This window comes from Nomascus leucogenys, chromosome 2 (genome assembly GCF_006542625.1).
Source record: "Nomascus leucogenys isolate Asia chromosome 2, Asia_NLE_v1, whole genome shotgun sequence".
NCBI lineage: Eukaryota > Metazoa > Chordata > Mammalia > Primates > Hylobatidae > Nomascus > Nomascus leucogenys.
In genome coordinates this window covers 129,934,161-129,951,537 of record NC_044382.1, presented here as the reverse complement: position 1 = coordinate 129,951,537, position 17,377 = coordinate 129,934,161, and the positions used below count along the sequence as shown (strand labels likewise).

General features: G+C 35.1%; 1 protein-coding gene across 1 annotated transcript in view; it reads right to left on the bottom strand.

Moving 5' to 3' along the window:
- The window catches only part of SRFBP1 (serum response factor binding protein 1), a 60,166-nt gene that overhangs the window by 42,321 nt on the left and 468 nt on the right, over positions 1-17,377 (bottom strand). Inside the window, exons 2-3 of the mRNA XM_003259881.4 lie at positions 5,563-5,651; positions 4,456-4,528 (exon numbers count right to left, since the gene is read on the bottom strand). Of these exons, the coding sequence (XP_003259929.1) occupies positions 4,456-4,528; positions 5,563-5,651 (162 nt within the window). The remainder of the gene's footprint in view (positions 1-4,455; positions 4,529-5,562; positions 5,652-17,377) is intronic.

Genomic DNA, 17,377 nt, shown 5'->3' with positions numbered 1-17,377 from the left:
CACTCTCTGATACGAGGTAATAACCAGACTTCCTCATTTGGAGACTCTGGGCTGGAAAGTACACGTCTGATGTGGAAACGAAGGACCCTGTGGAATTACATGAGTCCCAGATCTCTCTCCTTGCTTCTCCCGTCCCCTTTCACTACTCGGCATCCTTACAATTATCAGTAAAGCTGATTCTAGGTAAGATCTCTAACACGTTGAGTCTGATTTGATAACATGATTATTTGTATTGGCTCACAAATAAAACTGTCAGAAATAATTATAGTGTAAGATTAACGATAATTTTAATACAATTACTTTCATGAATAAATGAACAAAATGTTACGTTGACATAGCTAATTAACACAGTACAGTGTACTTACAGACTTCAATAAGGTATCTTTTACCCTATGGAGAAACTTGTTTAAGCATTCACAGGAAAAAAACTTACCAAAATCACAATATGTGAAACTATAGAAAAAACTCAGTAACTTTTAAAAAAGCATATATAACCAGAAATATCACAAAATTCTAAACAGTATATGAATACATACAATGATAAACCTCTCATCTAAGGGGTATACGCAGCCTAGAATACTTCTGAACATGTCCTCTGAAATGGGATTCTCCCTAAAGTTGTAGTGAGGTTCAAGTGCTATGATATAGTTATTATATTATTTTGATGATGTATCATTTTACTTAACTTTTATGCCTTTACAGATTATAATCTATACTATTTTTTTCTATTTGTGATCTCCTAATGACAACCACTTAGGATCAAGCTGTGCAGATGCCTGAGACAAAGTGATCCTAACAGCTGATTATAAGCTCAAAGGATGATTTTAATAATGGATTTCAGAATGTAAAACTACGGGAAGAATAAGACAAAAGGAGAAAGAGTTTTAAACTAGAGAAGTAAGAGGTGGCAGGCAGAACAAGGTCTCAAAGAAGAATACATAAATTCTCATCTTAAAGAATATTCAGGATAGGAAGAAGTAACAGCCTTAGAGAGGAAGAGGTTAAAAAATAATACAGATAGGCCAGGAGTGGTTGCTTATGGCTGTAATCCCAGTACTATGGGAGGCCGAGGTGGGCAGATCACCTGAGGTCAAGCGTTCGAGACCAGCCTGGCCAACATGGCAACACCCTGTCTCTACTAAAATTACAAAAGTTAGCCAGGCGTGATGGCAGGCGCCTGTAGTCCCAGTTACTCAGGAGACTGTGGCAGGAGAATCATTTGAACCCGGGAGGTGGAGGCTGCAGTGAGCAGAGATCGGGCCACCGCACTGCAGCGTGGGCGACATAGAGAGACTCCATCTCAAATAAAAAAAAAAAAAAATACAGATATAGGCTACTGTGTATATTTACCTGTGAGGAATTAAAGGATCTGAAAACATGTTGCACATCTTTGGGTCTTTTTTTTCCTAGATGGCAAGTTTCATGTTTATTAAATTATCTCCTCCAATATCTAGGAAGGTGAGTCTGGATATATCACAGGATGTTCTCAACTTACTGAAGCAGTATACTACAGTGGATAACATAATTAGCTTTATAATCAGTTACAAGTTGCTCAATTTCTCTAAGCTTGAGTTTCTTATGCTGTAAGACAGGGATAAAAATGATATCTACCTAGTGACACAGTAAATATAAAACACATAATATACTGCCTGGCACATAGTAAATGCTCAGTAAAAGCTAGTTGTTACTTTTATTATCGAGTAAGAGATCCGTTGCACATTTTGAGTAATTTCAGTATATGTTTGAATTTTACCATCTCCTTCTCCATTTAAGTAACTTCTGATTTATAAATGTTGATAGGCTAATTTAACTAACTTCCAAAGAAAAAGAAACTGTTTTAGAAGCCAATATTTCTACTAACATCAAAGTTAAAAGTATGGACACTATTAACAGAAAAGGCAGCAAAGATGGGTTTCATACACTATAGTCTACAAAATTAGAACCTATGATTTTACAGTGTAAAGATCAAGCCAATTTTTTTTCTTGGTTGGCCAGAAAAAGCAAACTCTCATTTCTAAAAATACTCATGATTTCTTCACAAAGAAGTCATCCTGCAACAAAATACTCTACTGTTATAGAAAGCAAGAATAGGATAGTATGTCATCAATAAGACTATAAAAATGAAGCAGTATCTGAGCCAAGGAAAAAATTTCTCTGGAAAAATAAATAAGCAGAGGTCTTTTCTCCAAATTTAATTGAGATTGAGAGTTTGTTTTGTCACCATTTATTTGATACTCCCAAGTAGGTAATAACCATTTCCTAAGAAAATTACAAAAGACCTTTTAATTAAGAAAAATGCTTTATTCATTTGCTTTGTTTAGAAAAGACAACAAAATTTGTAAAAGAACCATAAATAAAGAATAAAATTTGACACGTAAGAACAGCAAATACATAAGTCTTTCTAGTATTCATTTTATATTTAAATTTATTCCAGTTTTTAAAAAGCATTACAAAAGAAGTTGAAGTCAGAGTAGCCAACCCAGCGTGCCCTAACTCCTGCCACAAACCCAAGACATATACATACTATGAATTTTATGAATTCAAGGAATACATAGGCTAGGAATTTGGCTTTCTATGATGCAACCATTCCATTGCATAATCACAGGGAAAAACAGAACAAATCAAACCAAACCAAACCAAACCACGGTACTGATGTGGTAATCCTGTAAACCTACAAACTTTATCACTGAATCAGATTTCCCTTTGCTGATGAGATTCAAAACAAGAAACAGAAAACAGGCTTTACATTTAGATTAAAAAGGACAACTTTTCTTTCTAATTAATCAAATGTGTCACTGAAATTTACAGAAGGGAAGTATTGTAAAGATTATCTTTTGTTCTCAAACTCTTCATACACCACATACAAGTTATTATATATAACAAATCATGGAAAGAATGTAGTGTACGTGTATATATATATTTTTATATATATAAAAATTTTATAAATTCCAGTTTATTACAGTTTTTAAACAGCATTACAAAAGAAGTTAAAGTCAGAGTAGCCAACTATACATTGTGTGTTTATGTGTGTATATATATATATATATATATATATATATATACATATACATTTACGCACACACACTGCATTCTTTCCGTGGTAAAATAAAATCAGCAATTATATAGTAGCTCAAAGCCTCTGAATAATTTAAGACTACAAAAATGACTATTCAGAAGAAATTACAGGGAAAAATTTAGGTAGGCAATGTAATTTAGTAAGAACCTTGGTTAAGAGAAAGTGAAAGAGATGAATTGTAACTTCCTATTTTATTGCTATTCTCAAGACAATATCTTTAAAGATTTTATTTCTCATAGGAATATCATTTTAAAAAGGTATATGAAAAAGACTAAATAATCTGCAAACCACAGAGACGCAAATGATCATTGACAGTCAAATACAGAAGACTTTTTTTTCCTGAATGACTGAATAAAAAGGGGATTATAACTTTGAGAAATAAAAGTTATATCAGATGGATTCCATGAATTTTATAATAGTGTGCAGCAGGGAGAGGGAAGAACACAAGACACAAATATACTTCATATCAAAGAGTCGTTTCCTAGATGTTTTTATTCAGATTAACTGGGATAACTTTGTCCTATTAAACACTTTACTATCCCTTTAAAAGGAAGAAAGGGTGAGAACCTTTGATAACATAACTCAATTAAAATGGTGACAACCTTTGATAACGTAACTCAATTAAAATATTGTTAGACAGTTTTCTTTCTCTTTTACTTAATTCAAAACTTGAAAGTTATACCAAAATATAGTAGGCAAACATGCATGCAAAATGACCCTGCAATTAAGAAAATTGCTGGGACCAGATGTTGTTTTTAAGTTCTACAGTAAAACAGTCTCCCAGACATTTAATGTCCTGTCATTTGGTAAATGAAAGTTTCCTCAAAGTAAGAGCAGCAAGAAGACCTAAAAATTACACTAGTGAAGAGTCTGAATGAAAAAAAAAAAAAAAAAAGGGATCACGTTGGTGTAACACTAATTTTATTTGAAGTTACTACAGAACTTAATAAAATGCTGATACCAATACATAAAAATTTATTGAGTTGGCAACAAGGAAAGCATGATGTCAGCCACCAATATCACCATCCACATTCCCAAATAGCATGAAGACTTTAATTCTTGAACTGACTTCATGCTACAGTTAGAGTAAAAATAAAAACCTGAGGCATGAGGCATTATTAAACATAGATTAATTTAGTTTGGCACAATTTTGACTCAAATTAGCCTAGCACTTTAAGAAATTCGGTCAAAAACAGAAAAATGCAAGCTTAAATGTTACAATTTTCTAAATGTGCTACATTCTTCACCAAACAGACTGATACAAGATATCTTAGGCAACTCTCAGGAATATTCAAATAAGCAATAACACACACAAACAAAATGCAGGATAACAGGATACTAAGAAACATACACACATACACACCCACACAAGTCCTTACCTTCATGGCATGGATTTCTTCAAGCAATCGTTGCACCCGTCTTTGGTTTTTTAACAGTGCATCTTCAGTACCCCTGCAAAAAATACATTACTATATGCAGCCAGGCAAAGCATTAATTTTAGACTCATATTGTAACGGATAATCACTTCATTTCTTTTTAGAAAAGTGTAATAAATCTCTAAATAACAAACACGCCACTATCCCACACTGCCCATTTCCCCCACTCCCAAAACACACCTCAATTTACTAAACAAACCCATATGCTGGAAAGTGGCAAAAATAAGTACTGTCTTGGCATTGTATTAATGACTATTACCGCTGATAGTTTGCCTTCTCTAGTTCCTTAATAACACTTTTTTAAATCAATCAATCAAGAGTACATTGTATTTAATGTAATATAAATGTCATAAGTTACAATTAGAGTTTGATTATAATTTTATCAAATGAAAATCTGCTCTCTGGCATTTAAGGAAAATATAAAGAAGGGCTATATTCTGACATATTTATGAAAGAATAGGAAATTAATCAAGAACAAAACATACTTGAAGGCTAAGTATTCACGCTTACATCATAAGAAGAACTATAAATAAAATACTTTTTCACTAACACTAGGGATACTGAAAACACAAAATATTGTATTTTTCCAAAAAATTACGTGGAACACAATGTTCTAATAAACACTTTCACAAGGTACTGAAGATTTCAAATTACTTAGCAATTCAAGAAAAAATGTGATATAAAATCTTCAAAACTGATTCTTAAAGTATTACTAGATTTGTTAAGCTATATCAGTATCTTAAAATAACTTCTGATAACATAAAACACACAAGCCCAAGGGAATTTCATTCTAAAAAGACCAAAAGAGAGTTTTGCAAAAGGAGCAAAAAAATTCATCCTGTATCTTGGACAATGATGGTCCAAACCATAGAAGGGCATGCTGACACAGCACATTCTATCTCACTCACATCATCTCTGCATAGAAAACAAAAATGGTGTATAAGATATTCAATTACTTCTCTATATCCCACCCTAAACATTTTAAAGTATCAAATAAAAACAACTTTTGACATTTTATTAGTCACAAGATCATTACTTTAAATGACTAACTTTTTTGACTTCAGTCGGCCAACACTCCTGACAAGTTTTCGGATAACTAAAACTCGAATTCTCTTCACTTCTTTTCTCATCTTCACAACCTTTGAAGAATAAAGCAACAATTAGAAGAAAGGCACTTACTTCAGGAACAAACACACTTTATTTTGAGTCTTAATATTTGAGACTTAGTCTACCACTTTAACTACCTTTTTTGTCTAACTATATTCGTAGCTTGATGAAATCAAACCTCTTCCATAAATAGTGAAGGAATAAATCAACAGTCTAAAAATGTGTCTGAGAGCTTAAGAAAAACAAGTTATAATTTTTAAAAAAATCACAGTATTACCCGAGATAAGTATTTTAATGTTACACTTATATCTTGCTGGGCTTGGAACATAATAAACAGTGAGTTCCCTGAAATCACAGCCTGTCATATTCATCTTTGTATTCTCACCGTTAAAACAAAGCCTCACTCATAATGGTCTGAATTTAATTTGTTGAATGAGTATTTTAATTAGCAAATTAGCTTTTAATTAGCAATTTATTTTACTTATTTGTAAAACAAATCTTTCATTATTTTTAGAAATAAATTATTTCAAGTATAATTTTAAAAGAAGATCCACAAACACAAGGGCATTGTGTGCAAGCATATGTGCATGTAAACATAAATGCCCCCCGCCACACACACGCATACAAATACATACTTTAAATCATCCTCCTAGAGAACAATGTTTAACTCTAAGAACAAAAAACAGAGCTACAGGCCAAGAAATGGAAATTCTAGTTATAAAAAAAATACACACTATAATAGCTTTCAGTGCAATGGCATGTAATCACGGAGTTCATGTTTCATCTAACAGTTAGGAGGCATACATCTTAAAAATTACTCCTGGAATGTCCTTCTTCCCCTTCTTCACTTTAGAAACTACATAAAATTCAGTTCCCATATAGTCCTTCCAGTGAAACCTTCAATGACTTCTTCAGTTAGGGATAACCACTCCATCCCTGGGGTCCCCACTATATAGATTCTGTCATTAAAGCATCTACCTCACTGCATTGTTACTAATGGCTCATGTGGCTGTCTTTTCCTATAGACAGCAAGCTCCTAGAAAACAGGAGTCTTGATATATTTATATAGTGTTTTCTTTGTCCTGCAAGAGTGCCTGGCACACCAAATTCCTCAAATTCTTCTTGCCAAAATAACGTTATCAACATCATCCTGTTTCTTTAAGGCTCTTTCATTTAATTAATATCTTTTCTTACCCTTCATGTCATTCACTCCCTTATTCACTGAAGATATTAGCAACCAACTTACAATTTCTTTACACCCTAAGTTCTGCCATCATTCTGTCTAACTTACATGTCCACTTGAATAGCCCATCTGATAATTATATCTTCACTTCTTTACTTATTTTCTAAAGACCTAATCTATTCTATCTCAGCCATCTACTTCCATGGCCACACTGTCAACCTTGTCATCACTCATAATATTCAATTTCTAAAACCATTAATTCAAATATTCCACACTGTGATCACAACCTCTATCAGCTTGCTTATTCAACTCCACCCACCACAACCATCTTTGACTTCATTAGGACCACCAATCCACCGACTCCACTTAATGTTCCTCTTTTTATGCAGTTTAGATACATGATAAACATTTGCCAATTTCTTAAACTCCTATCCTTCTGGTTAGGAAACCGTAGTCCTGAATGAAAAAAACACTCTGAGTTCTTCATTGTCATATGCCAATAGCAAATACTTGTAACATTCTGTCTACTACAAATTCATCATAATTAACCTCAAGTGGACCCCCATTCTTCCTAGCCATCCTATATTTTTCTGTTTAGTTCACTCTACAATGCCTGTTTTAAGCTTTTGCCTACTCTCCTAAATCATCTAGTCTCCATCCTCCATTCTCTCTTTCAATCGTGTGGAGAAAATAATTATCAGTTGGGAACCATCATTTTTCTACTACCATGAATGCAAATGTACTTCCATGACCCATCTTCCTTTACGAATAAAGTTACAATATAAGAAATACCACTACACATATCTGAGGTTATCTTTTAACTGTCTTTTAGAGCCCATTCTCTTCTGCCTTCCTAGAGCCTCTACTATGGATTATCCCTTTACCATAGCATTGTCATTCTCTTCTTTTTAATGCATTTTTTTCTCACTGATTTTTAAACATGATTGAGTCATTTTCATTGGAGACTAAATAAACATCCTCATTACATAGTTCACTAGGACCACCCCCTCTTTAGTTGTGTGAAGAACCAAGCTTTTAGAAAGAGACGTCCAAACTCAGTATCTCTATTTCTGCATGCCACACAAATCCAGTTTGATTTTCATCCTCATTAATCTACTAAAAGATGTCACTAAGGACACCAATGAGTTCCAAAAAAGCCCCTAAAATCCAATGGAAATTTGACATTTTTGACCACTTTCTCTTTCTTCAAACATTCTTCCCTTGGTTTTCCAAGACAGTTTTCTTCTTTCCTTTCTACTCACTCTATTTTGATCTTCTTTGAAAATTCATCCACCTCTACCCAGTCATAAAATGTTACGAGTCGAAGAGGCAGTCCCAAGCCAGTGTTTCTTTTCACAATACATTATTTAGCCTTAAGAGATCTTATGTGTGCATATTTAATTTGCCACCTAAACAAAGAGGAGTCAAACATTTTACCTTCAGCTGAGATCACTCCTTTTAGCTTCAAGCCCAAATGTGCAACTTCCTGCTTGACATTTCTGTCTGGGTGCGCTCAAAATCACCTCAAATTCACACCTAAATTCATGTTCTTCACCTCCAATAAAACCCTTCCCTTCTTTTGTGGGGGAGGGTGCTTTCGTATTTCAGAGAATGGAACAATCCTTTTAGTTATTAATCTAAAGGTCATCAGAGGTAGCTCTCTTAATCCTTCACAATGAATCTCCAAGTCCTATTAATCTTAAATCCTAATTATCTTTCAAATTGTACCACTTTTTTCCCTATCTTGACCTTTACACAATCTTGGCTGAATTACTGTTAACCGGTTTCTCCACACCTATTCTTGCCTCTCTCCAATCAGTTATCCACAATGCCATCAGAATAAAATTTTTTAAAGTATATATCCAATGCCGCACCTTTATGTAACTCTCTTTAACGGTCTCCAATTGCTCTCAGAAAAATCACATTGGCCTTTCAGTCCCCTGTCCTCACCACACTCACTTCTACTACAAAGCCTTTACACCTACCATTTCCACTGGCCAGAATGTTCTTTTTTCCCATGTCAACTTGTTAACATCTATTCATCCTGATTTTGGACCAACTGTCATTTCTGTGAAGAGTCTTTTCTGGCCTCCCTGAGAGGGTCACAAGTACCTTTAATTGGTAACTTAATACTTTACTTTTAATCTGATTATTTTTAATGTGTCTCTCCCCAGTACGTTATAAATTCTGTGAAGTTGGTCAAGTATCTGGTTTTATTCAACACTGCATCTTAACACCTAACATAGTGCATGGCACATAGTATGTGTCCAATAAATATTGGTTAAATGACCAGAAATGTAGCAATACACACTGCCTATTCACTGTTTCAAATGCACAATATACTTTAAAAATGCACAGTAATCAGGTTTCTTTCCCGCTAGATAAGTTAACCGAATTTGTTTCAAAGACCCATTTAGAAAAAAAAAATCATACTTTGCATAAATGAAAAGGCACGCAGACAAGGCTTAAGGAAAAAAAAAAAAAGAACTGCCACGTTGCATAAACAGAATTATACAGTGTCATGATACATTTTTTTAAAGTTAAGTTATTCATAAAATAAACTAATAGCAAGCGATGAAATGTACATTAAAATATATTAACAAATGTTTCTAATTGCTGAACTTTGCAGGTGCATGAGATGATAATATACCATTTGCTAACCACTGTTAACTAAACTTAACTAATAAACTGCAGTGGGCAGAGTTGGTCCTTGGTTACATTCCAATCATAAGAAAGCTTCTTTCCAACTTTAAAATTCCAATTTAAGAAATACTACGTTTGTCATTAATGGATAAGGGAATTCTAAAAGCAAAAGGAACACTTCATATACTTAAGACTTAGGTTTCCCCAAGCACTTAGATTTTTGCAAAACTGATGACAAATATAGCCTTTAAGTTAGGATTTAAAAGGCTGCCAATGTATTTGTCACCCAGGAATTGTAAAGTTGGTTGACAACCCAGAAGGCAACGAACAGGCCTAACACACCAATAATGCCAGAAGTCCAAGTGCACTGCTTAATGGCAGTATATTTTGGCAAAACTCTAACCAAAAGCAAGAACTATCATTGTTAGAATTGTAAAAACAGTAATGATTATTGTTTGGGAGGGAAAGAACAGAGGAATAGTGTGAGCACAGAGAAAACAGGCATAGAAATGTAAATAAAATATGCTGACACAGAAGAAAGAAAATGAAAGAGAAGTAGAAGGAAGGGGTCTGAAGACAGAAATTGAAGGGAAAATCTGAGGCCATCACCAACAAGACTGATTAAGCCAAGCCGAGGGTCTTCCAAACAGCAAGAGAACACATTTAAGACAATCTATAAGATCTGAAGAGTTAAGACTTACATACACAGTGAATATATACGTACTGACAATGAAGTATCACCTAGAAATTAGGCATACAGAAGCCTTTAAAGTTAACCTGGCAAAATCTAAACATAGGGCATCTCTTGCATAGACAGTATAAAAATACTATAAATAAAGTGGAAGTCTAATATAGCTATTTGAGAAAAGACCATGTGAGATGACTCAGAAGAGTCAACATAAACACAGGAAAGGAAACCACAGAAAGGCAAAAGTTGGCAGTGTCCAACTCAAGGAAATTCCAAAGAAAGGGTTCCCCAGCTCACAGACTTGAGAAATCTAATCTGTTCTGGAATAACTCAATTATGGGAACAGATGCATCATAGCTCAACATGAATCATGCAACTAAAACCCCTTTCTGTATTTCTACATACCAAGCAGCTGATGGTCAGTATACAGGAAAAAAAATGTGTTTTACAATGTGAGCATTATTACGTATATTAGATACGTTTTTTAATAAACTAGCTTTCTCATTCACACAATCTCTTATACACTTACGTTTAACATGAATTTGCTTTTTAGAGAATGAGCTCTATTTCTGGGGTGACAATGACAGCAAGTTTCTGATATACAAAGCAGACAGGAGACTTTGGTCCAAAGACAAAATTAAATGCTACTTGAATTGACTTTTGGCTAGCTACGTGATAGAGTTGGCCAACCAGTTAGCCTCTGATAATTCACCAACTTTACCATGTTTTTGAGTTAGCCTGTAACAAAAATCTATAGTTATTAGAAAATAGTTATTCTAAGAGCTAGTATTATTCCAGGAGAACTTGCAGTGTTAAGAAAAATCTAAGTATATCTGTGTTTCTAAGAATACTAACACTTCTGGTTATTCATTAATTACCTATCAGATTAGTAAATACAAAAAAAACTATGACAACACATTCTTTGTATGAAGTTGTGAGGAAACAGACAAATACACTGCTGGTAGAAATGCAAACTGATTTACTCCTTTGGGGGAAACCATGCTGTACTTTAACAAAAGTCCTACTTCTAGGAATCTATTCAGAAGACACATTCTCAACAATAGGAAAAGGCTACACACAACATTATTCATTGCATCATTTTAACAAAATGTAGCATAAGAGAGAAAATAATGTATATAAATAAAGCATATAGCAATATAGTATTTTAAATCAATGCAAAAGATCTGCAGGTATTACATGGATAAAACCTGAAAAGTAACATTTGGTGAATAAAATACAGTAGTCCCCCCTTACGAACAATTTTGTTGTCAGCAGTGTCAGTTACCTGTGGTTACCCAAAATTCCAAATATAAATAACTCATAAATTTTAATTGTGCACCACTCTGAGTAGCATGATGAAATCTCTCACTGTACTACTCCATACCACATGGGATGTAAATCATACATCCAGTGTATTTCTGCTGTACCAGTTACCTGCCCATTACTGTACAGAAAATAATAATAATAATAATAATAATGAAGACAGAGTTTGGTACTATCCGAGGTTTTAAGCATACACTGGGGGTGTCAGAACATAACCCCCATGGATAAAGGGAGACTACTATAATTTATAATCTGTAAAACAATATGCAGTTTAAAAGTATACAACACAATATACACTGGGTATAGATAAGTATGTTACTAAAATTGTGAAAAATATAGAAGAGAAAAACACACCAAGAGGAATAATTAACTCTGAGGTAGAAAAGAAGATGGGTGGAATTAAACGTTAAGATATAGCAAAACACTGACAATTCCTAAACATAGGAAGTAAATATAAGAAGATCCGTTACATTATTTTCCATACGTTTGAAGTAATTCATAGTTAACAAAATTATTGGGTGTCTTGTCTTTTTTCGAAACAAGGTCTGGCTCTGTTGCCCAGACTGGAGAGCAGTTGTGTGATCTCGACTCATCACAACCTCCGTCCCCTTCCCGGGCTCAAGCCATCTTCCCGCCTCAGCCTCCTGAGTAGCTGGGACTACAGGCACGTACTACCATGTTTGGCTGATTTTTCTGTATTTTTTGTAGAGATGGGGTTTCACCACGTCGCCCAGGCTGGTCTCAAACTTGTGCGCTCAAGTGATCTGCCGGCCTCAGCCTCCCAATGTGCTGGGATTATAGAGTGAGGCACTGCACCTGGCCAGAATTATTTTTTTATAAAGAGGACCCTAATTTTATCATATAGATGATAACTTATTGTTGATTTTACTTTTTATTTCTGATGAGCAACAATTTTTTAAAATATATAGAGTGCTTAGTGATTATCTACAATTTAACCATTATTGGGCATATGCTGCCACCTAGCAAAACTTCCCAGAATAGTTTAATAACTAAACACAAATTGGTTCTTATGGACAGGCCTTAATTTAATATTTCAGAAAAAAATTATTAAAAAGTACTATGCACCTAATCATGACACAGACGTTTTGTAACTTCTTAAGCGCATACAAACATGATTCTTAACATTCGTATGTTTTACAATATGTGGAGGAAACTCATTTTGTTCTTTGGCACTTTAGTTTCTACCTTTACTGTCTTACATAAAATGAAACGCAATTTTCTAATGGGCTTATTGGTAATTTGCTATCGAAGAATAAAATAGGCTGGGCGCGGTGGCTCACGCCTGCAATCCCAGCACTTTGGGAGGCCAAGGCAGGCGGATCACGAGGTCAAGAGATCGAGACCATCCTGGCTAACACGGTGAAACCCTGTCTCTACTAAAAATACAAAAAAAAAAAAAATTAGCCGGGTGTGACGGTGGACGCCTGTAGTCCCAGCTAGTCGGGAGGCTGAGGCAGGAGAATGGCGTGAACCTGGGAGGCGGAGCTTTCAGTGAGCAGAGATCGCGCCACTGCACTCCAGCCTGGGCAACCGAGTGAGACTCCGTCTCAAAATAAATAAATAAATAAATAATAAATAAAAAATAAAATAAAACATCAGTTGTATATACAGGCCTTTGGCCTTCCTATGAAATTAAAGCACTCCATCAGATTGCTACACCTCCTAAATCTGATTTTTACATTATCACTGCTGCCTAAATTTTAGAAAACAGATGACTTGAGAAAATCTAGCTCTAGCTTTGCAAATTATTTACTCACTAAATGCTATGGCACTGTTGTTTTCAATTGTGCATTTCTCCTCTAGTTCTAATGGAAAGGGAGGAAAAAAAGTCAGCATTTAGGAGATTTTCCCTCTCATTTAAACATTAGTTGACAGTTATGCTATCCATGCTTTTATCTGCCCATTATATACCTACTTCTTATTACCTGTAGACAAGGTACTGTGCTGGAGGTTAGGGAAGCTGCTATAAAAGTAATTAAAAATTCTCTCTTTGAAGTACCAAAAATACGCAATAAATAATCATCAAGATAGAGTAAAAAGTGATTGTTTATTTTTTAGAAGAGTAAAGATACATTTTTACTTTACTTCGCAAGAATAATGGCAAACTTTAATCTTAATCTCTTTACAGCATACTTAGTATTGGAAGTTCTAGCCGGGGTAATCAGGCAAGAAAAAGAAATAAAGTGTACTCAAATAGGAAGAGAGGAAGTCAAATTGTCTCTGTTTGCAGATGACATGACTGTGTATCTAGAAAACCTCAGTGTTTCAGGCCCAAATCTCCTTAAGTTGATAAGCAACTTCAGCAAAGTCTCAGGATACAAAATCAATGTGCAAAAATCACAAGCATTCCTATACACCAATAATAGAGAGCCAAATCATGAGTGAACTCTCATTCACAATTGCACAAAGAGAATAAAATGCCTAGAAATACTACTTACAGGCATGTGAAGGACCTCTTCAAGAACTACAAACCACTGCTCAAGGAAATAAGAGAGGACATGTACAAATGGAAAAACATTCCATGCTCATAGATAGGAAGAATCAATATCGTGAAAACGGCCATACTGCCCAAAGTAATTTATAGATTCAATGCTATCCCCATCAAGCTACCACTGACTTTCTTCACAGAATTGGAAAAAACTACTTTAAAATTCATATGGAACCAAAAAAGAGCCTGCATAGCCAAGACAATCCTAAGCAAAAGGGACAAAGCTGAAGGTATCATGCTACCTGACTTCAAACTATAATACAAGGCTACAGTAACCAAAACAGCATGGTACCAAAACAGATATATAGACCAATAGAACAGAACAGAGGCCTCAGAAACAACACCACACATCTAAAAACATCTGATCTTTGACAAATCTAACAAAAACAGGCAATGGGGAAATGATTCCCTATTTAACAGATGGTGTTGGGAAACTGGCTAGCCATATGCAGAAAACTGAAACTGGACCCCTTCCTTACACCTTATACAAAAATTAATTCAAGATAGATTAAAGCCTTAAACGTCAGACCTAAAACCATAAAAACCCTAGAAGAAAATCTAGGCAATACCATTCAGGACATAGACATGGACAAAGACTTCATGACTAAAACACCAAAAGCAATGGCAATAAAAGCCAAAAATGACAAATGGGATCTAATTAAATTAAAGAGCTTCTTCACAGCAAAAGAAACTATCATCAGAGTGAACAAGCAACCTACAAAATGGGAGAAAATTTTTGCAATCTATCCATCTGACAAAGGGCTAATATCCAAAATCTACAAAGAATTTAAACAAATTTATAAGAAAAAAACAACCCCATCAGAAAGTGGGCAAAGGATATGAACAGACATTTCTCAAAAGAAGTCATTTATGCAACCAACAAATACATGAAAAAATGCTCATCATCACTGGTCATTAGAGATATGCAAATCCAAACCACAATGAGATACCATCTCATGCCAGTTAGAATGGCAATCATTAGAAAGTCAGGACAACAGATGCTGGAGAGGATGTGAAGAAATAGAAACGCTTTTACACTGTTGGTGGGAGTGTAAATTAGTTCAACCATAGTGGAAGACAGTGTGGTGATTCCTCAAGGATCTAGCAATAGAAATACCATTTGACCCAGCAATCCCATTACTGGCTATATACCCAAAGATTATAAATCATTCTACTACAAAGGCACATGCACACATATGTTTATTGTGGCACTATTTACAACAGCAAAGACTTTGAACCAACCCAAATGCCCATCAATGATAGATTGGATAATGAAAATGTGGCACATATACACCATGGAATACCATGCAGCCATAAAAAAGGATGAGTTCATGTCCTTTGCAGGGACATAGATGAAGCTGGAAACCATCATTCTCTGCAAAGCAACACAAGAACAGAAAATCAAACACCACATGTTCTCACTCATAAGTTGGAGTTGAACAATGAGAACACATGGACACAGGGAAGGGAACATCACACATCAAGGCCTGTCAGGTGGGGGGAAAGGGGGAGGGATAGCATTAGGAGAAATACCTAATGTAGATGACAGGTTAATGGGTGCAGTAAACCACCATGGCACATGTAGACCTATGTAACAAACCTGCACGTTCGCACATGTACCCCAGAACTTAAAGTATACATATAAAAAAAAAAGATTAAAGTTTGAGAAGAGTCAATGTAAGTAGTTGGGAAGCTAGTACAGTAGCTGTACTAGGATTCTAGTGGTGATGGAAAAGAAGTGAAAAGATTGAAAGCAAATTCAAATTATTTTTCAGATACATTTCCTCCTTGAAGAAGTTAATTCATTTCTTCTGCCTATTTTCTGAGATGGTTTCTTTTAATTTCTATGAGGTATTTCCTATTAAGGGCATTAGCCCTTTGTCATATTTGCTGTATTTTTTTTTTCTAGTTGGTTGTCCTTTTTCTTTTCTTTGGTAGGTTATTCAATTTTTATGTAGATATATCTCTCTTTCCTTTTGTGGGTCTTTTTCCCACTAATTTTAAATTATAATAGCCTCCATCATCTCCACGTTTTTCTGTCCTTTTTATCTCTTTCACATTAGAACACACTAGACTTCAGTGGTGGATGTGTGTAGTTCCTGCTTTCATAAATTCATTTAATCACCTAGTAAACATATGTGCTACACATGATAGACACATAAACACAGGAAGACAGAAACAGTCACAAAAGTGTTTCCAGAGGAGAAAGCAATCTGGGTACACAAAGAATAGACACCTAACCCCCACCGAGAGGAGTTAATGAAGCTTTCCTAAAGGTCAAATTTTAACTGTTTTGAAGAAGAACAGAAGTTAGCTAAGTGTTAAAAGAGTCTTAAATGACTCATCCCCTGTCATTTCCATCATCAAAGTCATTACAAAATTTGATATGAAGCTCCCTGGAGTTGAAATCCCAGGGACATTACTCTGAACTTTCATACATCACAGGTAACCCAACGGAAAATAGCCCACCAAACGCTTTCTGGCACAAAGCATAAGCTTAATGTATGTTTATGAGTAAATAGTAACTGCTTTCAGCTTCCCTCTTCAGCACATCCTGTACTCCACTGTCAACTGAAATCCTGACTCGTTAATCTCGCAGTCGAGAATATATTTCAGTTTTATTTCCTTCTTCATCTCACAAGTTCCCATCAGTGAAGACTTACCTATCCCTATGTTACCCACGGGTTCTTCTGCTACTAGCCCTTTCCTGCTTATACCAGTCCCTCTGCCTGGAAGGACTTCTTCCCCTTTCCTGAATCACTGACTACAATATCTGTGTAAGATCCTTAAAGACCAAGGACAAATATCACCCACTTCATTTTGCCGTCTTTGGAAACTTTTCTGCATTACTAGTTTTTGGGGGCATTCTTCACACATTGTTCTGCAATACAGGTGAGTGTTGCTTAGCTCTCTTACTTGAGTATAGGTTACTAAAAAATATGAAATATCCCTTACACTACTGTGTGTAATCTAAACAGTGACTTGCTCATAAACGGGATAAAGCATTTCCTTTTTGTATGTAACTGTGAGGTCCTTACTCGATCCTTATGTTTCCAGCTTACTTTAAGACTTCGGCTGACATTACTTCGTTGAATAGAAGCAGAAACCAGACCAGGATAAGTGGTAGAAATGGTATTTTGTTGACATTGGCACACTACGGAAATGACGGTGGTGAGAACAAATGTCTGATGAGAATGGACTGAAGAAGCAGAAAAAAGAATTGGGTATAAACAGCTCTTTATTGAAGTTCTGCTGTAAACGGAAGCAAAGGAATAGGACACTAACTGGAAGCGGAAACGAAGTACTGAGCATACAGTCTCATTCAAGACCAGCAATTTCTTAGAAGCTACAGCTGTTAATTTCTCTCTTTCATTTTCGACAGGCAATAAGGAGCAAGTAATGCGTACTGAAA